Below are 27,574 nucleotides of genomic sequence, written 5' to 3'. Positions count from 1 at the left end.
TCATTAATTTAACATTAAAAACAAAAACTGTTGTTTAAAACTCTCAGCCGCAGCCTCGGTGATGTTTAACAGTCAGAAGGCACCTGCTGATCTCTAACCTGGAAGTTACCATAGCAATATACCCAGGTAAGAAGTGAACCACATTGGTAGTACAGACAACCCAGAGGTAACCCTGAAGTTACCTGGATAAGACAACAATGAGTGCCGTCCCTGAGCCTGGTTGTGATGGAGATTTGTTCTTTAAAAAGGGGAGTCTTTCTTGCCACTGTTGCCAGGTGTTTGCTCAAAGGGGGTCATTTGATTGTTGGGATTTTCTCTGTATTTCTCTTTAGAGTCTTTACCTTATGATATAAAGCACATTTAGGCATCTGCTGTTGTGATTTGGAGTTATATAAATATCATTTAATTAAATTGATACTTGGACTTGGTTTGCTGTGTTTGCTGAGATAGACAAATATAACCTGTGTCCTCTTCTCCATGCTAACAATAAAGTTCTCAACAAACACAGGACAGGGGCTTTCCTCAGAGCAACTTGGGCATGTTGCACAGCAAACATGAATTTGCAAGGCAGTCTATCTGCTAGCTGCTAAGATATTTTGCAGAATAAGTAAAAACTCTGACCTGATGGGTAAACAAAAGGCCTCTGGGTGTCTTGGTAATCTTGAGCAATCCATTCAGTGGATGCCAAGCTAGCTATTATGACATAAAAGGACGGTAGCTAACATCAATAAGCAAAGCAAACTAACAGAGGGAGAGGTGCTGATGTTAATTCCACTATATGAGCATTTACACTACATGACCCCTACATGAACTCTGTGTCACACATGCAAACAAAAATCAGCAAAAAGTATAAAAATAAAAACCATGTTTTATTTTTTTAAGAATCAGCAAAAGTTTTAAAGCCTTATTGTGCCTTTGTGAAACAGAATCCGTGTGTTTCGATATGTCGCTTTGGGATTTAAGTGTGGGTGTTTGGCCTGATTTTTTTTTAATTTTTACATTATTATTATCATTGTTTTAGTTTTGGTTTTTCAATTTCTTGGCATGTTGTATATGTGTGTGTGTTCGTTCCGATCTCTGCTCTTGCAGCAGTTATGTTCTATGAAGCAGCACACTCATAGATGAGGCGACGCTTTTTACTGTTCAACCATTACAAAGTACTGTTCTCCTGCTGTTTCTCTGCCATTCCCTCACACTGCAGCTTCCCTCTTTTCTTCATTTCCCACTGAGCTCTTGCATTCCCTTCACACTGTTTATGTAGGCGGGATGGCACAATAAAACAGGAAAAGCTTCCTTGGGAGCTGCTGATTGCAGATGCATATGGTTCTCAGAGGAGTCAGTGGAGTGAAATGGTCAGAATAGGTCACCAAGCCCTGTGATGCAAGTGAGCCAAGAGCAGCCCAACAGAGACTGATGGAAACAGGCCACGGAGGTAAGGGGAGTGCAGCCTCAGTTGCGGGATACAGAATGCTGCATAGGGACTATCGTCAGTCTCAACCTTATTGGATTTCCCCCAGAAATGTTTATTTCTCTCACTGCCCTGCTGAGAAGTAGCTCTCCTACTTAGCTCATCACTATTTATTAAAGGAGCCCCTGAGGAGTCTGAGCATATAATCAGGTCTGAGGGAAAATGGCTGGCGGAGAGAGCAACGGATTCTAGGGAGAAATAAGAGGCTAGAATTTACAGTACTTGCACTGCCAGCTCCTTCGCTTTATCTGAGAAAGAGTGATGATTGTATGTGTGTCGGAAAGGAATGATCACAACTTACAGCGTTAACTAATGAGATTACAGGTTAAATGTAAACTTTAATCCTTTATAATGTTTACAAAGAAGTTACATCAAACATTGTTTGGTGAAAAAAAAAAAAAAAAAAAAAAAAATATATATATATATATATATATATATATATATATATATATATATATATATATATATATATATATATATATTAGGGGTGCAACGATACACAAAATTCACGGTTCGGTTCGGTTCGATACTTTGGTGTCACGGTTCGATATTTTTTCGATACAAAAAAATGTTCATGCCTTTTTAATTTGTCATTTATTAAAATTATAAATATATATTTTAACTCAAAAGTACAGTTTTTAAATTTAACCCTAACCCTTGTGCGCGTTTTTTATTTTGACAGCGAATGCGCACCTGCGGACCACTTATGTGCAGCCCTGGTTATTTAGCTCGTCATATTGCAGCCACAGAAATTCTTTTGTCCATGAAACCATAAAGCTGCACTTTCTTTTTGCCTTATAGTCTGATTTGTCATAACTTCTCCGTTTTGTGGTAAGCTTTTCTTTGGCTGTCACTTCTTCACCCCGACCTGTCTTATTTGGCTCAGCAGAACTAAAATATATATACTGCTACTTTTACACACGGACTCACATAAGCTCAGCGATTCTCTGCGCGATCAACCTCTCACATGTTTAAGCTTGCTGCAGGAGATTTCACTTGTCATGTTTGCATAGTAAGCTAACGATTAATAAGACGATGTCAGAGGAATTGGTGCACAAATTATCATCACTCACAGATCAGTGCTGTCGCTCTCTATACACAGTTCGCACGATTGCAAAGTGAAAGCAAAAAAACAAGCGCAAATTCAAACGCGATTTCAATATGTCACATATTGACAGTGGCTCACCGATGCCAATGACATAATTACCCAGCTACATTTCTGAAAGAATGCAAAAGCATTGACATATATTTTTCCTACAATAGCCCGACGGGCAGGGCAGAGATAGATTTTTGTAGCCCGACTGGAAAGATCGCTAGCTCCAGGACGTCAGGCTAGCGATTTTGCAAGCCCTGTATCTGATTGAGGAATCACTCATCTTTGGAAAAGAGAGTTTATTACAGAGAAATGTCTCTTTCCAAAATAAAAGCTATACTATCCGCTTTTTCTGGGCTATATTCTCAGCAGCATAAGGAGAATCACGTGCTAACAGCTGTCTAAATGACTCGGCTAAAGTTAGTAGCATGCTTGTTGTTTTTGTCTTTGCACTAGGATGATGTCGGCGTAAATGTGCAGTCATATTCGTTGTGTTCCCACTAGTGCTTTCAGGTTAATCTCGTTGAAATGACCTTAACGCCACAACACGGCAAATCTCCGTTAACGAGCTACCGCCGATCGCCCCGTGCATGGGGCTAGACGGCCAACACGTTAACGAGCTAACTGCGCTAACACACTAGTTCACACCAATGTAATTAAGCATTGCATGGCACATCCAACATACTGTTTTACTTTAGTCCATGACTCGCTTACCTTCAGGGTCATACGTCACATGAAAACCAAAATAATTCCAAACGCCAGATCTGAATGAGAGTGGGGGAGGTCCATCTTGCAAGGAGAGCTTAACTTCTGTCTCGCTAGCTTGCCCTGCGCTTAGGGTTGCCAACTCCCTGAAAAATAAATAAGGGACACCTCGTGGCCAGGGCCGGGCGACCCAGTTGTCTTCACCCTTCCCAGTGTGGTGAATTTTCTAGCTCTTTTTTTGTGTGTGAAATTATTTTTTTAACCATTTGACTTGAAGTTGATTTAAGTACATGCATATTCTATTCTTTGTGATATGAACACATGTGAAACAAATGATCATTTAGCCATTTATTTTTAGCTCAAAATGACAACATTAACACAGTAAAACAGGTCTCTTTCTTAAACAGAAGCCTGTCATGCTTAACTTTTGAGAATATAAGTAAATCTTTCTTTAAAAGCACTCTGTCCTGCTTAACTTAAAATAATAGAAAACAATAGAAAGAAAAATATTCTTGTAACAGTGCACATTTAGTGCATTTAGTACAATTGGCTTCAGTTGAGGTATTATTTCAGCTTTTCTAAAGCTAATCAGCTGCTCCTGTTTGTAAACCCGCTTGTTCCCATGATTACGCATCATAACTCATCATCATTATTCATCTATGTATTACTTTTATGTATTAGTCATCAATTTGTTGTAATCATCTATCCTTGCAGTTGTTTATTACACAAAATAAATTATATTATCACACTTCTGGCCACATAGCGCTGATATTCACTGCACATGCCCATATTAACGTTTTCCAGCCAGGTGTTTTCCTTTTCCCATTCTTCCCTTTCTCTGAGGGGAACAAACATTGCTGCTCTAATGCTGGGCTCACACTGTGCGATTTTTGGCCCATTTTGAGCCGATTTTTGAGTGATCGGACCGATTTTGGCCTTCATTGTGCGTCGTGTAGTATACGTGGGGTAAAGAGAAGTGATTAACACCTCACGACCAGCTCCCGATCATCAATCGCTCGTGAGGGTGTCACCACAGGCACTCACACTGCTCAGCGCAAACACTAAACGCCGTGAAAAAGATGGAGCAGCACAGCTGTGCAGCGTGTGATCTGGACACAAGCGATGGAGGCACAACTTGTAGAACTTTGGAAAGCTCATCCGAGCCTTTTCGATGTGGCATCACAAAATTATCACGACCACAACAACCGTGAAAATAGTTGGATTTACACTGCTGCTCAATCACAGCTGCCTGATCAATGTTTTTCATTAGCAATTTAGCAAAGTTGATGGTGGTGGTGTGTCTGTGTGAGTGAAAGACAGAGAGAGCGACAGATTTTCTGTTATAACCTTCATGTTATGGAGGCACAGTGTGAGCACTCAGGTCGCATCAGAGCATCGGGCCGTATAGTGTGAGAGTACATCGTGACATACGAACTTCTAACCCCTGCGAGTCAATCGTGCAGTTTGAGCAGGAGCTGAATAACGTGACTGAAAAAATCGCACAGTGTCTGCCCAGCTTTAGGTGTACTGTCATCCGAGACTTGCACCGCAGAGTCGGCGTTTGTTCCCCTGTTGGCCATGCTTCTTGTTGTGGTCATCTGTTGTCTTCCGGTATTTTCTCCGCAAGCGACCTTTCCTCGACCAATGAGATGAGCGGTAATCTGAATTGTCATACTCGAATTGTCATAAGTGTGCTGTCAGCTCATTGGTCACAAAGCAGGAGAGGGGCTGGGAATTATGTTTTCAAACAAAGTGTTAATTCCATAAACATTTATAGACTACTTTTGATTCTCACTGTATTACGGGACAAAGTGCGTCCCTTATTAGCTCAACACGGGACGTGTACTTTTGTTTCGAAATACGGGACGATTCCGTATTTTAAGGGACGGTTGGCAACCCTACCTGCGCTCTTCCTCCTGACTATGCTGTCTGTGTTGAGCGCTCAGTGGATCTGCGCTCGACAGTGCAGCCTAGGCGGAGTAGTCGAACGCAGATTCACTGAGCGCTCAACACAGACAGCATCGTCAGAAGGAAAGTTGATAAAATAAATTACAAATGTTATATTGTTTGATACATATGCGTACTGAACCGAAAGCACTGTATCGAACGGTTCAATATCGATACGAATATCGTTGCACCCCTAATATATATATATATATGTATGTATATATTAGGGGTGCAACGATACACAAAATTCACGGTTCGGTTCGGTTCGATACTTTGGTGTCACGGTTCGATATTTTTTCGATACAAAAAAAATGTTCATGCCTTTTTAATTTGTCATTTATTAAAATTATAAATATATATTTTAACTCAAAAGTACAGTTTTTAAATTTAACCCTAACCCTTGTGCGCGTTTTTTATTTTGACAGCGAATGCGCACCTGCGGACCACTTATGTGCAGCCCTGGTTATTTAGCTCGTCATATTGCAGCCACAGAAATTCTTTTGTCCATGAAACCATAAAGCTGCACTTTCTTTTTGCCTTATAGTCTGATTTGTCATAACTTCTCCGTTTTGTGGTAAGCTTTTCTTTGGCTGTCACTTCTTCACCCCGACCTGTCTTATTTGGCTCAGCAGAACTAAAATATATATTCTGCTGCTTTTACACACGGACTCACATAAGCTCAGCGATTCTCTGCGCGATCAACCTCTCACATGTTTAAGCTTGCTGCGGGAGATTTCACTTGTCATGTTTGCATAGTAAGCTAACGATTAATAAGACGATGTCAGAGGAATTGGTGCACAAATTATCATCACTCACAGATCAGTGCTGTCGCTCTCTATACACAGTTCGCACGATTGCAAAGTGAAAGCAAAAAAACAAGCGCAAATTCAAACGCGATTTCAATATGTCACATATTGACAGTGGCTCACCGATGCCAATGACATAATTACCCAGCTACATTTCTGAAAGAATGCAAAAGCATTGACATATATTTTTCCTACAATAGCCCGACGGGCAGGGTAGCCCGTCTGAAAAAAATCGCTAGCCCCAGGACGTCGGGCTAGCGATTTTGCGAGCCCTGTATCTGATTGAGGAATCACTCATCATGTATATGTATATATATATATATATATATGTATATATATATATATATATATATATATATATATATATGTATATATATATATATATATGTATATGTATATGTATGTATATATGTATATATACACACACACACATATATATATACACAAGCACAGATAGTTTGAATAGTTCTCTGTTCTCTCGCTTTCTTTGTCCGATCATAAAGTTATTGAAATAACTGAGAGACAGACAACATTTTCAAAGCCCTCGTCTTTTTCTCCTTCTGCCAGTCTACCATAGTCAGGTGAATGATTGAACCACAGACAGTATTAAGCATAGGCGTGGCTTTCGAGTCATAAAAATTAAGCAAATGTGGAAGTACCTTAAAAAATAAATTAAAAATGGGCTCAGTGACTCATTTTAGCTCATACTGAACAAAAAATAAAAAATAATAAGTATTTTTTGGAAACCTTGGCCATGCGTTTCAAATGTGAGGATTATTTGTGCCATGACATGTGTTGTTAGCCAATGAGTGTGTGGATGTCTTGCAGCCAAAATGGTCATGGTGGAAAGGTCTGTAAAACATGACTTCAGAAACCAGTGGGTGGTGTCAAGCTAGCTACATCCATCTTCTATGCTGTGTGTTGACAGATATAGCTAACAACATAATAACCTCTTAGGTCAGTATGTCCCTCTGCTTGATCAAATCTAGCCTCAAACTTGTCATATATTCTCATATTTCCTGACAGTGCCAATCAGCAAAGCCCTTGGGATGAGGCTTGGGTAGACAGCGCCTCTTAGCTGATTTTTGTTTTTCTTCCTTTTTTGAATTTGAACTCACTCATCTGCCATTTAAATCAGTGCCTACAACCAACTGACTACCAAATGCTGTGTGACTGCTTGACTCTCAGCTGTATTTTTGGCTTTTTCTGGTTTAACCCTCAAGGCAGGCGTTGCAGATTTGCAACAAGTAAAAGCTAACAACCTGATTACCCCACATACATATTTTATGAGGGTTTTTTTTTACTTAGAAGTACCACTGCAGGTATTCTTTTGTGCATTAGCAACAAAAACTTAATTTGAGCCTGAGAGGGTTAAATGTGTGTTTTAGGACTTTTCAGCTTTACTGCCCATTTCAAAAGTAGTCAAAACATAATAAATTACAATCATTTTTTCATCATTAGCTTGATGAAAAAATGTAAATACCTTACTTATAGCTATGTTACTTATTTCTTTTTTACAGCATAAATAGCAAGCTGTGATTTGAAAACTACAACTGGGAGTACAAACCATGTACTCCCTGCATCCATTACTCAAATTACTCAGTCCTTTTTGTCTCTGTCTTACAGTACTGTGGTATAAATTAGGCTTGTCAGGGTCTCTTAGAGTCGCTGACACTTTAAAGAAGTTGCATCTTACGTCACTTTACACTGCCAGCTAAACGCTCTTTTCCTGTTCTCTTTCTTCCCACTGTGGGCTGTTGTCTCTTTCCTCCCCCTGTAGTTGTGTAATATTTAATATTCAGAACATTCAGACACAGTTCAGTGCTGTGGCTGCACAGGAGACATATTTAGTGACTGAGGAGAGCCCAGATGCATTGATATAAAGTGTTCTCTCCTTCACTTTTGAGGAGTGTCAGCTTGTCAAGCTTTGAGAAGGATTACTTTCTGACTTGTACTTCATTCTTTACCGGAGTCCTGTCATAGAGCTGTGTGATTAAGTTTAGCTTGAAATTTGTAAGGCAAGCAAAAAAAACACATAAAAATAATGCAAGCATAAAGATGACTCATGCATTTGTACAGCAGCCTATATATATATTAGTGTTTATTTTCAACTATGTATATGTCACCGCTCTGTAGGGATGGGAATATTGCTGCATAGATTTTTAAACCCTTTTCATGCCAACTTATGTTGCAATTTCCTGACTGTTCCTCTAATATCCACTGCAGAGTCACGCTCTGGGCTTTTCTGAGATGACTTGACAAGTATTGAATGGATTAACATAGCATTTTAGTATTGATTTCCATGCATTTTTATTTTTATTTTATTTCCTGAATTACAATTAGCAGATTAGAACACCCACACCTAGTAAACAATGAACTGGCACCAATTCTTCACACCACATCTGACTTTGGCTGTAGCATAAGTTTGGCATGTTTATAATTGTCCTGCTATAATGAAACTATCCTGTACTGTTCTTTCTTTTAGTTTAAATTAGTAATGTTAGCATTATGTAAAAAAAAAAAGTCCATTTTGATGAGGATTATTTACATGGAGAATGCCTGACTGAGGTTTCAGCATAAATCCAGAAGTCACTGAGATTGAATGTGAGCTATTTAACCTGCAGGTGACTCTTACACTGTCTGGTTCAAGCCCAAAGTGATCATTAAGTCAATAAAAGACACTTCAACTGCACTCCAACAACTGCTCTGTGAGCTCGGAGATGGTCTGTGGAGTAATGACTGGTTCCCCTCTGGGACTAAAAACATTGTGAGACCTCACTAGAAGCCACTGATAGACATCCTGATCACTCAAGTGTAAAGAAACCAGATACAAGACCCTGCTGCATCCACTGGGACCTGTGGAGGACTGTACACGAGCTTTTTGTGTTGTTTTGCCACTGCTTGAAAGTTTTACCACAGCATTGTCTTTCTCTCTGGTTTAAACAGTGAATCTAGTTTTAATAGAAAAAAAACCTAGTGTGTGATTAATCCTTTAAGAGCGGCATCAAGCTTTTATTTTGGGATGTTCTCTGTGATTGCATAACAACATGCAGTGGTAAATCTTTTTTTTTTTTTTTTGATGTAGCTACTTTCCCTCTATCTGTGATTTCACACTGTTTTCAAGTATTTCAACAACCGGGATCTTTTTGCATTCCCTCAAAGGAAATACATAATAGCCTTGTAGCCAACATTGTGGACAAATATATTGTATCATGGCCACTTTTTGTTATGAGCTATTACTCACTCTTACTGCAGTGGTACACAAACATGAGTATGAATTTTATTATTCTACAAAAGCCTGATGATAATATAACAAGCAGCAGAGCTGGTACCGTAGGGCCAGTTCAGTTTGTATTTATCTCTTTTTTGCGCAGTTTGTAGCTTGAACACCTGCAAGTAAAAGAAATACTGTGAGAATTACATTCCTCACTGGATTTCTGAGAAGAGCAGCACTTTTCATGGGCACCTTGGTGATTTTTAGAGCTGAATCGATCTCTGCCAGTTTACAGATTTAACAAATACTGTTCAAATCAATTAGGGGCAAAAATATCCAGAAGGATTCTTAGGCTTTTCTTCCTTGTCAGTGTTGCCAGTTTCTCACAAAGGATGCCACACAACTGCTGTAAACAGGCTGATTATTAAAGTTTCACTAATTTTCCTTTAAGTGTAAGTGCATTAGAGTAGCCTTATGCTACTATTTAGACTATTTGTATTTCTGTAGTGTTAATTCACTAATCTTCAGTTGTGTTTCCTTTGCTTGATAAAGGCTGCAGAGCATCAGCTGAATAATGGCGTGACACCAACACATGCATTTTTTCAACATGTTGCATTCTATTAAGATGACCCACAGGAGACTGCTCTTCATGTATGGATGCTCACTAAAATGCTACACAACAATCACTAAAACAATGGAGAAGTTGAAATCACAAAACAATAAGAGAAAATAATTAAAAAATATAGAACATGATTAAAACATAATTCTAAATATCTAAAGCTAACATCTTATACTGTTCACAGAATGACACTCGTGAAAAGGCTAAAGAGCAAAGGTGAGCTTTGAAAGCTATTAGAGAAGCAAACAACCTGACCTGAAGTGTTTTAGTGTTTCAGAGCTGCAGCTGCGAGGCTGTAGAAACCAGTCTGGGACTATTAACAGCTGCTGATCAGCTGGTCTAAGCATTCAACAAGGGGTATAAAACTGTAATATCTCTGCAAATACTCAAGGAAAAGCCCATGCAAGCATTTATATGTGAACTAAAGGTATTTAAAGTGAATCCTTTACCTCACAGGTAGCCAAAATAGGCAAAATATATGTTTACCAGATACTTAGGCAGCTGACTGTGCGAAGACTGCCTGTTATTCACAGACCTGCAATTTGTCAGCGGATCTCACGATTCACTGTACTCTGAGCATGGTCTGAAAGATGGCAACCTATCACTGCATCGTCCAAAAATTGGATACTCTGATCGAGACTAAACATGCGGCTTTGTAGAAAACTCTATAAATGTTCTATATGATCTCATCTATATGTGCACATCTCAAAAGGGAAGCAGCTGGCAGAAAGACATCAAATTATCTCGGAAACAGCAACACAAAGAAATATTATTTCACACGCGCGCGCACAAACACACGGAGTATGCGCACTCTCACAGAGCTGCCTTAAGTGTGTTTATCTTTGTTCCTATAGAGAGATGAAGAATACCATCTGTCATATTACCCATTTCACTTCTCACATATAACCGCCCTCACAACATGAGGCTTGACTGGGGAGGGCCGCTATATTCATTGGCATGGAGACATGCAATTGCATTTTAAAGTGCAGTAACAAATTCAGGATGAAAGCAAAGCCTTATCTTTGGTCTCATCTGCCAACCTGGTATGGATTGGATGGGGAAAGTGATTGGGCCTTCTGTTATAATTTAGTCTTCTCTTCAATCTTGGAACTTTGCTGCCACTCTCCAATAAAATCGTACGGGGCTGGGACCATGTTATTGATTGAAACATTAGCCTAAACATATTTTATGTCAGCACTTTTACCTTTAAATCAGTCTCTGTTCAGAGGATGTGCTTTATAATCTGGGTTATGTTCATCAAAGATTTTGATTTATTTTATGTTCTTTTATTTCCTTTGGACTTTTTTTTTTTGTTCTTTGTAGCCTGCTAAGCCAAGGACATTGATGCTGTTATTTTGCCACAGTCAAAGAAACCTTTTTATAAATTTTCTTTCAGACTGCAAGGGAGTGAATCTATTACTGATGGAGGCGAGGAACGGAGAGGAATAGCATAATGATACGGTCACATCCCACTTGATGTCATGGCAAACAGCACATTTACCACGCATGGCACATCCCGGCGAGGCTTTGCTTTGTTCGTTTTGATACATTTTCAATCAAATCCTGGTGAGAGTGTAGAGAAACGCGCACATAAAGGATGCGCAAATATGAAATGACACGCATTTTTACAACCAGCTGAAGGCACGCTAGTGATGAACAGAACAGAATGACCAAAAAAAGGATCCATCCTGTAACTCGTAGATGTACAACAACATATGCAATCATTGGGCACGTTTTCTTTGCTTTCTCCGCAGAGTGAAGTTAAAAGAAGGCGTGACGTTCCTCGGCGCTCGCCCCACCAACCCCACCCAGTGGATAGTTAGTCAAGATGTGAGGAGCGAAGGCCACCGAGTGGTGACTCTCCACTGCCGCAGGAAGGAGTCCAGCTATGATCAGCAAAGGTCAGCCCATAAAGTGCTTTTCTTTGAATGACTATATCGAGTTTGGGAGAATGGCCTCTTAGTGACTTGTAAACATCTTCATGACCTTCAATTATAAGACATTAAAGTAAGTTCCTCACTGATGACAGCTTTTTAGTATGTGTATTTATTTTTTTAATGTGTTCATAACTACTGAACTCAACAGCCTGACTTCACATTAGCCGCTAAAAAAGTAGTTGTCACTTTTCGGATGTGCACAATTTGAGTTAGTAGCATCAGTTAGATGGCTTCAGTAGGCTTATCTCCAGAGTGATTTTTACTGTTGAATTAAAAAGTTGCTGATCATTCACATTTGGAAGGAGACACACACACACACTCACAGGCACCGTGTGAATGGTTATTTAAGCGATGTTCTCTTTGCTCAAATGACACACTTGACTTGACATAAAGGCCACGTCTGTTGACACAACTGTGGAGAGAGAAAAGTTAATCGACTATTGCAGCATCCCCTCTTCCGTCTCTCTCTCTTTCCCTCGTGCTGTCGTTTTTATTTGCGTACTTACTCTCTCCACTAGCAGGCCTCAAAGTTGTTTTGGTCATTTCCCATCTGCATTCACATCCTTAAACTAATCTGGCAGATAGGAACGTGATTGCCAGCGCAAGAGGATGAGGGGGGGGGGGTAGAAAAAAGGTTGCCGCGTTAATTAAGTGCTGATTGAAGGCCTTTGTGCGTTTTAATAGTTTTTCCTTCTCGGATAAGGAAATAGTTTTAATAAATCTAACTTTCTAGTGACAGGTGTAATTTTATGGATTAGAGGCAGATGTGAAGCTGGGGAAGGCTTACTTATTCGCTCTTAAGCTTTCGTTCCACTTAGCAAATTCTAAACCACTCCCTTAAGAAAACAAGACTCCTGACATTGCAACTGCAACTTTATAATCAAAGTTGTGCAGGGGTTATTTAAGTGTAGAGCAGCCTGTGAAACGTGTAATTTAAAGCTGCTGGTCCAGTGATTTATTTAGACATGTTACTATTAGTGGATCATCACAAGGAGTGATTGTAGGCTAACTGCAGTGTTACAGCACATAAAACAAAGACAGCTGCGCGTGCCGTTGAATAGTTGCGCGTCTAAAATTAATAGATTTTAATAGATGTGTCATTGTGAATCTGCACAGCTACATATAAGCCAGGAGCTGAGTCATGCTGTGTCTGTTGCAGATGCTTATGCTCAGATTTCAGTGGCCTTTTTATGTGAGGATTTAATATTTTTGCTTCTCAGAACAGGCAGTACATTTTTGGACTTTATTAACAGCCAGTTTCATACATGAACTGCCCCAAGAACTCAAAGTCGCCTCCGCACTGAAAAAACTTTTCAGACGCTCCATTCAGTCGCATAATAAGGTTTGACAGCTCAGTCTTATCATTATGTTTGCGTCTGTCTGTTCCAGCCTATTTTTACTCACATAGAAATAATGGTGAGAATATCTTAGGCTAACATGTTTGTTATCATGACCGAATAAGATATTAAATGCACTCTGAGGCCGCTGAAAGCTGAAATTGATTTCTGTTTGGGAAGTTTTTTGTTGCTTTAAAGCAGGGTTCCCCAATCCCAGTCCACGAGGCCCGGTGTCCCTGCAGGTTTTAGATCTCACCCTGGGTCAACACACCTGAATCACATGATTAGTTCATTGCCAGGCCTCTGGAGAACTTCAAGACAGTTGTTTATCTATTTAAATCAGCTGTGATGGATCAAGGACACATCTAAAACCTGCAGGGACACTGGCCCTCGTGGACTGGGATTGGGGACCCCTGCTTTAAAGCTTGTGAGATTTTAAAGGTGTTGGACTAGAGTTGATCTTACATCATATTTTGTTACAAACCTGAATACTAAAATGCATTTTAGATCTCTGTAGTACAGTTGTGATCAGGCTCATCACAGGCATGAGTGCTTTGCTAATTTGGGGCTTTTAATGATTTTTTTGAACTGAATGGAGCGACTTCACCAGTGGTCAGTATAAGAAAAGCAAAGATTATTCTGAACTTTGAGTCATACAAAGCTACTTTAGAAGTGTCCAAGAATAAGGAAGCTTTTAAAGGTAGCATGGGTACCAGATGAAACTCGGAGGTCATGTTTCATTTGTTCTGGCAGAATTCATCTGGACTCCTTCCGGTTTACACAAATGTTCTCACAGCTCTGCCTACAGTGCACAATGCCACACGTTTTTAAGATGACTTTTTATAGGTCTAATTATTGTAGGTCCAATAAGTATTTTGGTCTAAGGCTGTTACGGCGAGTGAGATGAGCCGTGTGGAAGAAATAAAGGAGGATCCAAATGCAGGCACTTGCAAAGGTGTGAGGGTGGTTTATTAAACACAAAATAAAAATGGGCAAACGGCAAAAGGAACAGAAGGCTATCTAAACTGAGAACAACTAAACTAGTGAACACAAACCCGGACATGAACATGAAGGAGGATGAGCAGCCGAGAATGACGACGGACAGCAGGGAAAACACACGAGTGAGACATGGTGGATATACAGACGGACCAGCAACTACAATGACAGAAGACACAACTTAAATACACACAAAGAAACACAGGGAGATTACACACAGGTGGTGGACACAGCTGGGAGTAATTAATGAGACGAGACAAGGGAGGTAAACTGAACACACTCACATGAGACGCAGACCTTCACAAAAAAACAGGAAACAAGAAAACACTGCACGAAGACGCAGACACGACACTGAGACAGACTAGACACTGAACTAAACCTGCAATAAACATGAGAACACAAAACCTACGAACTAATCCCTAAACAAGAATAACTAAAACATAGATTCATAATCACCATCATCATCATCATCATCATAAGAAGAAAAGAATCCAAAATGCAAAAACACACCAAAACACAACAACTCATAATACTGGGTCAAACTGACCCAGAACTGTGACAAAGGCTGTGGATGACACCCTTTAGAAGTCAAAACTGACCTGAGAGCTGGCACACTAATCTGCATTTGTCCGGTTATATGAGGCTAGCTTAAAGGTGTTTTTCTTCAAGGTCACTTCTCAACTTGAATTTCAGTTTTAAGTTTTTCAAAGTTTATCCAACTGCATGCTTCGCCTTAGAAACTCATATATTCATGCACCATATACACTTTGCTTTACTTATAGGTCTAAGCAGAGCTACAGCAACAGCCTAAGTAGGACTGAGCAGCAACACTTGGCAGCTGGCTCCTCCTTGCCTCTGGAGCTATTTTCCTCCTTTAAGCAGGTTTTATTCTCTCCATGCTATTCCGCGACCTCACCGTCTCTCTCACCCACACGTACACATTCTCCATTACAGTAGTAAAATCATGTTTTATTGATTTACTAAGTGAAGAAGCCAGAGACAAGAGTGAGCATATCTAGTCTAATCCCAGCTGTTTGGGCCATGTACATTGGGCTGCTCCTTAATCTCCACAGCTGTCAAAGTCACTTCACAGAGAAGACCAAAGAGGCCCCATGATGGCTATACAATGCACAATGCTCCAATTTTTCTTTCGTCTGGTCCTCCCCGCTCAGAGTGTTTTCAATGAAGCTCTTTTAAAAGGGGATTAAACATTGCTATCTCATCTGTTGAGCTGTCATTCAGTCTGCTTTGGTCTCTCCTCCGCTGCTTCCATGCAGAGGGGAGGATGAGGGATGTGAATGGTATAGGTCAAACAAGTGAGGATCCCATTTGCATTTTAAAGTTGTTTTTGAACAACAGGATGTATACACGATTATCTAAATATGAGTTAAGCACTCACTTGAGGATTTAGTTATTTACTTCTTCACTGCGACTCTGGAAAGCCATTCTTCTGTAAGAATAGAGTCTGTTTTCAATTGAAAATTTTCCTCATCTTTTAAAAGAAAATGTCCATAACCCTGCATAGGTTACAGTTAACGATGGAGCAAATTAGACCCACACTAATCAAAAATATGTTCCATTTACTCCTAAAGTGCTTAGACCAGTCTTACATCTCAAAAGTGTGGATTTCCTTGTACCCACAAGTTCACTGTACATATACAATTACAATAAAGGGTCATTCTATTCTATTTTATTCTATTCTATTCCTGTTTGCTACTATGTTATACTGCTGCACACTCAAAAGTCAGCAGAACATTGTCCTGTGCAATTTCCTGGACATTTTGAGTCATTCCTCTTTCCTGTACTGTGTGTCTGATTACACGTTGTTTTTACCATTAGGATGCAGCCCTGAAGTCACATTCCTCATGACGGCGTGTGGAAAACAGAATCATTTCTGAATAGAAGATAAATCTGAAAAGAATCTAATGGTTGACCAATTACTATGTTTGTGCATTCTCAAACATTTATGACAAGCATTCAAATTTTCCATTGAATTTAAAGGATTTTTTTTTAATTTAGAAGAGTGTGCTCACCTGGCTCTGCAGCTCTTATTTAAATCAGTGCATTATGCTAACAAATACACAAGTTGTTGGTAAAATGCTCTCATGATTTTACCAATGTCGGGTTGTTGACTTCACAAACAGGCTGCAAAGGGACAAGGCAGGAACACAGACTTTTAATCATCGTTTTACATGCCATTTGTACAAATGAATAATTTGCACTGTCACTCTACCTTGGACTGCTTCCTAGACTTAAGTGTCTTTGAATAACGTCTGTGGAGCTGCTAACTGAAGCCTGTATGTATGTTTGCCGTGACGGTTGTCCAGATCCGATGTGTGCATGAAAGCACGACATTACAGACGGTGTGTCAGGTGTACACTATGTGCCGGTTCAGCCACTCGCTTTAAGCGGCTCGCCCTGGCCAGCTGAGTCCCTACTTTGTACACGTTCACACCTGATGCTCTGACCACACCTGACTCCCTGTGACTACACATGTAGGAAATACATGAAAAAAAACTGCTTTCGCTCAACCCTCATTTTTTTGTATCATCATCTAATTGTTGTAAATCAAAAAATAGATAATATGATTTTTGAACTTCTTTTCCTAAGCTCAGACATGGGTCTACTGGTTTACACACTAATAAGACCAATAAATTATCCCTAGTTTGATCCCGGGAGGAGGCGTAAATCCCTTCGGGGGTTGTGTCAAGAAGGGCATCTGGTGCAAAAATCTGCCAAATCAAATCTGCAGGGTTACCTGCTGTGGTGAACCCTTGTGAATAAGGGAGCAGCTGAAAGTAGCTATTCTTCTTAGAAGTTGTTGAATTTGATCAAGATGAACAGCTGAATCTGTTCCTCAGCTCTGCAGACTGAATTTTCCTATGGAAATGCAAACCTGTGCACTTTTCCCTGACCGACAGCATCTCTACCAATAACAGCAATAGCGAGGTGACAGCTTTTCATCAAGGGTTGCTACAGTGAGAAGATGCGGTGTGCTTTTAACTGGAAACAACAGAGCTGAATTCTCCCTAAAGCCACCAAAGGAAAAGCTGACGGCAGGTCTTTCCGATTCAATGCAACGAAACAACAACAACACCACAGTGAGATAAGAGCTGTTCACATTGTTGTTATGAAAAAAGTCAAATCAGATCTGCCCCAGTTGTGCTGTGTCACATAACACATTACCTTATAGCTCAGTTCCTAAAGAGTTTGTAAGTTAGTGGTTTTCTATTTCTATGGTCGCTATTTTGAAGCCAACAATAAAGCAAAGGGGTAAAAAAAAAAAGAAAAAAGAATGAACTCACCTTGTCATAGTCAAGACTTAAGCTATCAAAACCAATGTATTTTGACCTGAAATGAGAAGCGTGATTTTTCCCTCTGTTCAAAAACAAAGATGCAAATTTTTGGGGTAGAAAAATATGTCACTTTTCTCTCTGCATACCTTCGATGTGCCACGCAGCAGCACCAAGGAGAAGACGCTTGGCCCCTTTTCCATATTTCTCTGCTCTTTGTTATTTGTCATCCTGTGTTCTTAATGAATAATTGATATATTGTAAGAAGAATGATTTTTCTCTAGGCACTTCCTGTTGTGTTTATGGGCCTGTGTGATGGGAGATGACAGTCTTGGATCTTAAGTGAGCATTTATGGCCTCATTTATATGTAAATTATTATTTAACCTTATATCCACCGCCCTTTCTTTGACAGGTTGAGATTCTTAGCAATGGGGCTACAAAGACAAAAATGCCCGTGTGGAGTGCACATGTTATAGGGTGAAATGCACTAGATTGAAAGCTTTCCTTTGTCTTCATTAAAGGTGAGCTCATTCAAAACGAAAGCAGTCCTGCTTCTTCAGCATGTCACAAGGCATAAGTGGAGACCTCGGTAAAAGTGCCATGTCCAGCCCTTGGTTGTTCATTATGTCTGTCTGGGTGCAGATGTAGCTCTCTTGAGAGCCACCACTTCATTAATCGCCCACACCACACCCAGTTGAGGGTCGGCAGGCAGTTCACTCATTACAGCCATTTCACGAGGGAGCCAGTCCAAGTAGGAGCAGGGGGGGAGGGAAGATATAGTATATATCTAAAAATCTTGCTTAATTTAATAACGGTCTCATCGCAGCCTGTTTTATATTGTCTGAATCACATTTGCATAGAGTTCGGATTAATATAATTAAATTCGGCATTCATCCATTTTGCTATAAAGACACGTGACTTTTCCACTAAAGCAGCAGCTTGTAAATCTCATCAGTGTGAATACTTAGGATCCCAGATGGAAAGAAATCACACAGCTGTGTAATAACGGGTGAGATTTTGTAGCGACCCCACAATATATCTCCATTTCAAAGTTTAGAAAACCTTTAAAACAGGATTATTTATTGTTTGTGTCATTTATTGCAAACCTGAAATGAAACAAAGGCCTCAAGATAGCTGTTATAGTCTTCTAAGCCCCCTGGAAGAACATTAGGCATGTGTGGTCCTTGTCATTCTTGGGGCTTCAGAGAAATTCATAATTATATGTGAGTGTTTCTCTAGACAGACAGACAGACAGACAGACAGACAGACAGACAGATGGACAGATGGACAGATAGATAGATAGATAGATAGATAGATAGATAGATAGATAGATAGATAGATAGATAGATAGATAGATAGATAGATAGATAGATAGATAGACTATATCTATCTATCTATCTATCTATCTATCTATCTATCTGTCGATCTGTCTGTCTTTCTGTCTGTCTTTCTGTCTGTCTGACTGACTTACATGTGAAAGAATTGTCTGAACAAATGAAGTTTTGTTAGGGTTCAGTAGTCCTGAGAATGAGCCACATGTTGTAGGCTTTATGCTGTATAATACTGCATAAATCGAGGCTGAAATGAAATTGCCTAATTACATTAGGGCCAAACAGGAACTTGACAGTCCTTATGCTAACACCCTTAATAATGACTCAGCCCCGTTCTCAGTGGCTTCCATCTACCGTAAATATACTCCGTCACTGAAGCCTCATTGATAGCATTTACCAAAATACACTAGTCCAAATTTTGGTTAATCTCTTAATTATATAATTGGCATGTGATCAGTACTCATCTGTGTCAGCCAAACTGTCATTTTTTTAACGAGTCCTTTTTTTTATTTTACTGTAAGGCTGGCGGAGAAACATTCAAAATGCTTTTAGCGGGAGACGTGGTTTCCTTTATCAGTACTGGAGCAGAGATTTGGCATATACTATGCCCCCTCCCTCCCCCCCCACACACACACACACACACTCACACACACACACCAGGACAGCCAGATGATTACAATAGACAGCCTAGATTACATTTGACTGTTCGTGCTGGCCCCCTGCTCAACTGCCAGGGAAACAATATTGGGAAAATATGCCCCAATGTGCCTCATTGCACTTTCTCCTAGTTCACCAATAGCCAGTAATAAAACTCAGCGGAGAACATTATCAGTGCTGCATACATCTGCACCAAATGGCCATGAAACTTTTCAAGTAAGCTTTGTGAAAATATGGAACTTCTTCATACAGTACATTTCACTGGCTTTACGTGGAATCCTGAAAAGCTTTTGAGAGGTGTGGGAATGCGGCTTGGTAGTTCAGATTCACTCATGTCATGCCACAGTGCATGCCACCTATCAAAAGTGTACATGCAGACAAGAGACAGATTGAGGTTTGTATTTGAGAATTATGAAGGTTTATCAGTGGATATCCCTCTCTTAGAGATTAATCCCCTGGAGGATTAGAACATGGTCTCTAGTATTTGGAGGGTTGCATCACTTTTTTTTCTTGCTGTGGTTATGTGGATTAAAGCTATTAATAATGCTTTCTTGATATAACAAGCAAAAGTACCTTTTTAATGGAGATAAACACATTTTTATTATTTTCACTTTTTAATTGTGTGTTTCCCTATTAAAATAAACAGCTGCACGTTGCCTGATTACTTTCAGATTTCCATTATTCCTTTATTTTGTTCAAAAGATTTGGCTAAGCCAGAAAATAGGGTTTTTTATTTTTTAAGGTTGAAAAAAAAATCAGGCAGCGTGCGATTGCTTATAAAAATGCATCGTTGTTGTTGTCGTTGTTGTTGTCGTTAATAAAATGTATACAGCTCTATGATTCTTTTTATTTACCAGTGATTCACGCGGTTGGTCAACATGACAATCAAAAAGAATAGGGATTATTCTAATTGTGATAAATGAAAGTATGTGTGACAATGTTCATGCAAAGTTTCAGATTCACCCACCCGTTAATGAGATAGTAGCTACAGACCTTATAGTAAGATTCACTCAAGATACAACACTATGCGGTATTCCACCTTAATTTGCGTACTTTATTCTAAAGACTATATGACAATAAATCACATTTTATTAATAAATAATTTTAAAGCCATAAATAAACAGAGATCTTCCTCACATATGAAGTTTATACCATAGATGGTAAAAAAACAAACAAAAAAAAAAAAAAAAACAGCTAGCTTCTAGGCCGGAAAAATTAGGGCAATGGACAAGTGTTTAATATACTAAAGACCACTAGATGGCGATCTAAATCGCTCGTTTTGGTCATGAATTAAAACGTTTGTATAAATCTTGATCATACCGTGTTTCCAAATAGAAGATTATCTGTGTGCATGAAACCAAATATTTAACAGGTTGTCAGTGTGTCATCAGCCACAGTCGCCCCTCCTCCCCACATCCATTGTTTTGCTCCCTTTTTGCAGCGACAGTAGAAATCCTCAACTCAAGGCTTTAAAATAGGGCAAATCGCCTGCTTTGCATTTAAACCTCCCCTATAATCTATTAAGACCTTTCATCTTTGTTTTCAGCGTGAAACAAAGGCCAGAAACGACCACACTTTTATTGTGTACGTGATGATGCTTTTCATTCATTTGCATATGACTTTAAAATGATTTAGTAATTAGATTTGACAAAATATCTTAAAGTCTAAAGTCCCCAAATTCCACTCAGATTCAGGAAAGATAATCTGTGGGAGGAAGGCCGAATGGCTAGTCTAGTGTAATCAGATTGTGGTCTGTAAAACATTGTCCCTGATCTAAGAGCAGTTGTAATGGCATCCCCCTCCTAGCTATTAATGCACTTCAAAGCTGAAGAGCATCACTTTGGAGAATAGAAAGTATATCATTATGCATGGCTCTGGTGTTTGAGCATTTAAATAGTACCCAATCTCAGAGCATTTCTTACTTTTTTAACCCAAAAGCAGCCTTTGCCTGTCAAGAAGACGGCTGGCTTATGCAGACGTAACCTTGTGGAGGGGAAAGTCAGCCATCATGGGAACTTGCAGCCTGATAAAGATGCTGGTGGTAGGCCTCTCACCTACAGGGGATCCAGCATTTGCATCGTATCCCAGAAAAGACCCTTTCGGGACAAGATGACGTAGCTGTTCATCAAAGTCTTAAATATTCAATAATATGAATGAATAATTTGCATCCAGCACAACTGGGTGCATGGGCTCCAGACCAGGTTGGATACTGTGGTGTGGGCGGCAGCATACATAGAAGAGATCATCTATCCAGTTGAATTCAACATTAAGTACAGCGGTGGAATCAGATGTTCTTCCTCCATAAACATATTTATGCTGATTACATTTTCTGGGCACGCCAGCACAGTTTTGGCAAAATTAAACCTGTGGTGAGACTGAAACTGTTGCTGGTGTTGCAGTGCTCACTTCAGTAGCACTCAGCCAGGGAGACAAAGTGAGCTAAGGTGTAAACATTAGGGGTGCAACGATACACAAAATTCACGGTTCGGTTCGGTTCGATACTTTGGTGTCACGGTTCGATATTTTTTCGATACAAAAAAAAATGTTCATGCCTTTTTAATTTGTCATTTATTAAAATTATAAATATATATTTTAACTCAAAAGTACAGTTTTTAAATTTAACCCTAACCCTTGTGCGTGTTTTTTATTTTGACAGCGAATGCGCACCTGCGGACCACTTATGTGCAGCCCTGGTTATTTAGCTCGTCATATTGCAGCCACAGAAATTATTTTGTCCATGAAACCATAAAGCTGCACTTTCTTTTTGCCTTATAGTCTGATTTGTCATAACTTCTCCTGCTGCTTTTACACATGCACTCACATAAGCTCAGCGATTCTCTGCGCGATCAACCTCTCACATGTTTAAGCTTGCTGCAGGAGATTTCACTTGTCATGTTTGCATAGTAAGCTAACGATTAATAAGACGATGTCAGAGGAATTGGTGCACAAATTATCATCACTCACAGATCAGTACTGTCGCTCTCTATACACAGTTTGCACGATTGCAAAGTGAAAGCAAAAAAACAAGCGCAAATTCAAACGCGACTTCAATATGTCACATATTGACAGTGGCTCACCGATGCCAATGACATAATTACCCAGCTACATTTCTGAAAGAATGCAAAAGCATTGACATATATTTTTCCTACAATAGCCCGACGGGCAGGGAAGAGATAGATTTTGGTAGCCCGACTGAAAAAATCGCTAGCTCCGGGACGTCGGGCTAGCGATATTGCAAGCCCTGTATCTGATTGAGGAATCACTCATCTTTGGAAAAGAGAGTTTATTACAGAGAAATGGCTCTTTCCAAAATAAAAGCTATACTATCCGCTTCTTCTGGGCTATATTCTCAGCAGCATAAGGAGAATCACGTGCTAACAGCTGTCTAAATGACTCGGCTAAAGTTAGTAGCATGCTTGTTGTTTTTGTCTTTGCACTAGGATGATGTCGGCGTAAATGTGCAGTCATATTCGTTGTGTTCCCACTAGTGCTTTCAGGTTAATCTCGTTGAAATGACCTTAACGCCACAACACGGCAAATCTCCGTTAACGAGCTACCGCCGATCGCCCCGTGCATGGGGCTAGACGGCCAACACGTTAACGAGCTAACTGCGCTAACACACTAGTTCACACCAATGTAATTAAGCATTGCATGGCACATCCAACATACTGTTTTACTTTAGTCCATGACTCGCTTACCTTCAGGGTCATACGTCACATGAAAACCAAAATAATTCCAAACGCCAGATCTGAATGAGAGTGGGGGAGGTCCATGTTGCTGAGAGCTTAACTTCTGTCTCGCTAGCTTGCCCTGCGCTCTTCCTCCTGACTATGCTGTCTGTGTGGAGCGCTCAGTGGATCTGCGCTCGACAGTGCAGCCTAGGCGGAGTAGTCGAACACAGATTCACTGAGCGCTTAACACAGACAGCATCGTCAGAAGGAAAATTGATAAAATAAATTACAAATGTTGTATTGTTCGATACATATGCGTACCGAACCGAAAGCACTGTATCGAACGGTTCAATATCGATACGAATATCGTTGCACCCCTAGTAAACATGTAATTGTCTACAAACTCACTAACAAACACACTGCTTGCTTCTCTTCTAATTACATCTCTGTAGTGTCTGCTGAAGAAGTACTAAGTTTGGACTGAATTGCAATGAGATTTAGCTCATTCAGCACTCCGGCTCTGATGAACAGCAGCTGAGTGCGGAGAATAAGTCCACTTGTCTTTAATATTTCCGTTCAGATTTAACTCGAAAACTCCCTCCCTACAAACGTGTCTAACTGAACGGGCAAAAGAAACCCTGGCCCACAGTTGGCTCTAATTAACCTCAGTTTATCTTGGCTTTCAAAATGATTGGCTTTATACTGAAACCCATTTCATTTAAAGAAATGCCTGGCCTGGCACCAGCACTGTCTCATTTATCTAACCTGCACAGGAAAAATATTTAAATGAGCCTATTAAAAGAGGCCCTGGGCTGTTGAGAAAGGTATAGAAATGGTATTTGAAAAAACAATGACCGAAGGACTTTAGACAGGGAAGAGAAATGGGCAGCGAAACAAACAGAAAAGGTACCAGTCACATCCTCTCATCTGCACTACAGCACTTGCAGTGCTAACACTGACAAGCAATCTTTTGCTGTCCTCTGTTATCATTCCCGGTTTAACAGGTTGAAAGCAGAGCTCTGTCTTAAGGATAACATGCAGGGAAAAGTAAAATGTCACTAAAGGCACTCTCTTCCTGCAGCCTTAGTGCTAGTTTAGCAGGACTGACCACCCCTGACATGTAATCAGGCAGTGTGTACAACTGACTGCTAGTGCTGAACAACAGATACATTTGGAATTGAAGCTGTAATTTATTTAACTCGGCACAGTTATTTCTTTTAAAATAGCTGATCTGGAATTTGTATCTCAGTATTTTGACGAGATCTCGCGTGGTAAAGATTTGTCATGACTGCACGTGACATTAATCTTAGAAAATGACAACACAAATAAAATTTGCCACAAAAACAATCAAAATGTGACTTTTTTTTAACCAAACTGTTCATTCTTAATCAGTGAGCAAGTCAAAGCAGGACCAGCGGACACGTTCATGTGCATGTCACCTCTTCCCACATAAACACTCAGCACAGGTTTAGTAGTGCAGATTTTCCCACTTTCTCACAAAGGCAGACTCACGAGTGTTGTTGGAGTGATTCGAGTTGTAACCTCGGGTGATGGTGAAGCATCTAAAGCGGTCCTTGACTTGTGTGAAGAGACACTGAAAAGACACCCACAAAAGCTCCTCGGCAAAGCGATGATTTCACTATATAACTTCACTACATCGACGGCCACTTGTGCTCATAACAAATGCATAATTCACAATTATTAGAACACCTTGACGGGTGTCTGCACGCCTTTCATTGATGCGCCTGTTAGCGGTGGCAAAAAACCCACACAATCTCAGTCTGGTGCCGATGCAGTCAGATGTTTCCTGTGCGATCTAACTCAACTCTTCACAGCCACTGGATCAGTCCCCCATCTCTCACAGGCCATAAGTCAGCGAGGAGCACTGAATTACTATGTTGAATATGTAAATGGATGCCATTAAAGCTCTCTTTCTTTAATTAGTCTTTTGATTTCATGGCTGAGTGCTTCCAATTATGGATCAATGTCTCATTTCTGCGCACGGACCCCTGAGTGTGCGGAGGCACTTTTTTCCGTTACAAAATGCTTTATAATTTCTCCTCTGCCAACACAGCCGTTCACATCACACTTCCCAATCAATGAAAAATCGTGCTGCTGTAAGCCCGCTGATATATGTGCACCAGTAATATATTTTTATAAACAGGATCAAATTTCAACATATTAATGTAATGGCCAAAATTTGTGCTGTGAGTGGGAAATGTAGGGGGAACGTCGGTGTACTTATTCTGGTAGAAATTTTGCACCGAGCACTTTAAGTGGTACATAAGAGGGGCCTGAATAGAGCGTAATATCGAATTTCACTCCTGACTGGGAGCCGCGAGTATGCTCAGGAAGAGGTGCTGACGTAGCGCTTTCAAACGGTATCGTGCTACTCGTGTTCTGCAAAAATAGCGTATAGGTGAATGGATTGGAGCAGATGTTAGCTACTCAGGGGTTTTATCAATCTAAAAAGATAGACATCTCACAGTATGTGTGCAATACTAATGCTTGTGTATGCTGGGAACATTATTTCCGATATAGGTTGGTTCTTGAGAGTCTTTCTGCTAAAGCCTAAAGCATACAAGATCATTTTTTCTTTTCTTTTCTTTTTTTATATACAGAATGAAATATAGAAAGGCATCCTCTTCATTTAGTCTGCATTAGTTAGGTGGGAAGTAACAAAATTACCTTAAAATACTTACTTGTATTTATTTTTCTGACAACCTTTTACTTTTAACACAAATATCGGTATTTTCCACTCCTCACATTTTCAGTCTCGTTAGGGAAATTATTAAATCCCAGCAATGCACAGCTTGTGACATCAAAGTGAGATGAGCCTAAATGGAGAGAAGAACAACACACAACACAGGCTTTTTGCATACAAAGAGATGGAAAAGGCAAAAAACATAGAATTTATGTAGCATTATATGTACCTTCATAGTATTATACTTAAGTAGGAGGAGCAGGAGTTAAAGTGGGATGGAATCATCCACAACATTCTTTTTTTTTCTGGTGCAGATGTCCATAAGTTGTGGTTTCAGTTATTAGTTGGTGATGCTGCAAATTTTGGTACTGATCCAATATTAAGTATATATAGGGCTGGTATTGCCAATGCCAATATTAATACTTTTAACTTATAAAGGCAGCTTGTGTCATGATTCATCAAAAGAATCATCACCAATCTGCAATTTCTGAACACATTTAAATGACAACTAAATTACTCTTATTTTTACTTTCAACAATAATTAGTTAATCCAACAATGCACACCACCTAGTTTTTCATTTAAATAGAAATTGGGTTTTTTGGAGACTTGAAATGTAAATGTGTGTGTCTTTAAAGTTTTTTGGGTGACTTTCTGTTTGTTAACCCTTATCCACCTGCCTAGTCACACTTTAGTCATAAACTGTACTCCTTTTTCTTTTTAGGTGTGAAGGCAAAGTAAAAACAAAATACAGTTTGTATTTTCATGTACTAATATTTTGTTATTATCATATTAATATAGTGCAAGGTTCAGCTAGCTTTGCGACTTTTCAGACCCTCTACTGCAGACCTTCTCAAAGTGTGGGGCCCGCCCCCTGGGGGGGGGGGGGGCAGAGCCATTGCGGGGGGGCATGAAAAGGGAAAAAACAAAACAATGCTTGGACACTGCTAGCATGGGGCGCCCACACAAACGCAAAGCAGGAGATGAAGCATCACTGAATATGTTTCCAAACCAACTTCATTCTAAGCCAAAGACTAGAAAATATGGTGAAGCATATCTTCCCTTTGGCTTCACCTGCACAAGTGCCGAGGTAGCTCTCCCCTGCAGAATTGGTTTTCCCTGCGCGCTGGGCTCTTCAAATCACGGACAAACAGTATCCCACCAGGGTTTTAATAGTTTTGCAATTTTCATTAGTTTTTATTTTTATTTAGTTTTGACTTCAGATTTTCAATTTTATATCAGTTTTAATTAGTTTTTACCAATTGTTTGCTAGTTTAGTTTATTTTTTATTTTTTTGAAAATCCTTAGTTTCAGTTTAGTTTTGATTAGTTTCAGTTATAGTTTTAGTTGTGTTTGCAATAATTAAGTGTAACAAAATCCCAGTTTTGTCATATCAGTCATGCTCTTCTGCAGAGGTGGGACCAAGTCATTGTTTTGCAAGTCTCAAGTAAGTCTCAAGTCTTTATCCTCAAGTCTCAAGTCAAGTCTCAAGTAATGTCAGGCAAGTCAGAGTCGAGTCTCAAGTCACTGGTGTAAAAGTCCGAGTCAAGTCACAAGTCTGAAACTTTGAATTTCAAGTCCTTTCGAGTCTTTAAAAAAAAAAAAAAACGAAAAAATAATGTTGCAGTTATATGCTAAATGTAAATATTAGACCATGTAATTTTAAAATCTGTGTTTTTCTCAACACATGACAAAATAGTGAACTTAGAAAATCTACACAAATTGTGAAATTGCACCTCTTTAAAATGCAGCTCAATTAAACCTAGCTCCAAGAATAATTTCACCGACAGTTCTGAG

At 39.7% G+C, this 27,574-nt stretch overlaps 1 protein-coding gene across 1 annotated transcript in view; it reads left to right on the top strand.

Annotated features, from left to right (window-relative positions):
* LOC146657183 (transmembrane protein 132C) overlaps positions 1-27,574 on the top strand; it is a 169,894-nt gene that overhangs the window by 66,237 nt on the left and 76,083 nt on the right. Inside the window, exon 3 of the mRNA XM_085425083.1 lies at positions 11,607-11,753. Within this exon, the coding sequence (XP_085281209.1) occupies positions 11,607-11,753 (147 nt within the window). The remainder of the gene's footprint in view (positions 1-11,606; positions 11,754-27,574) is intronic.

The sequence above is a fragment of the Rhamphochromis longiceps genome, linkage group LG12, assembly GCF_057381845.1.
Source record: "Rhamphochromis longiceps isolate RC_006_pf linkage group LG12, R_longiceps_female_GT1.1, whole genome shotgun sequence".
In the NCBI taxonomy this organism is placed as follows: Eukaryota; Metazoa; Chordata; class Actinopteri; order Cichliformes; family Cichlidae; genus Rhamphochromis; species Rhamphochromis longiceps.
The sequence above is the reverse complement of the archived record's forward strand: the minus strand, read 5'-3'. Positions and strand labels throughout refer to the sequence as shown.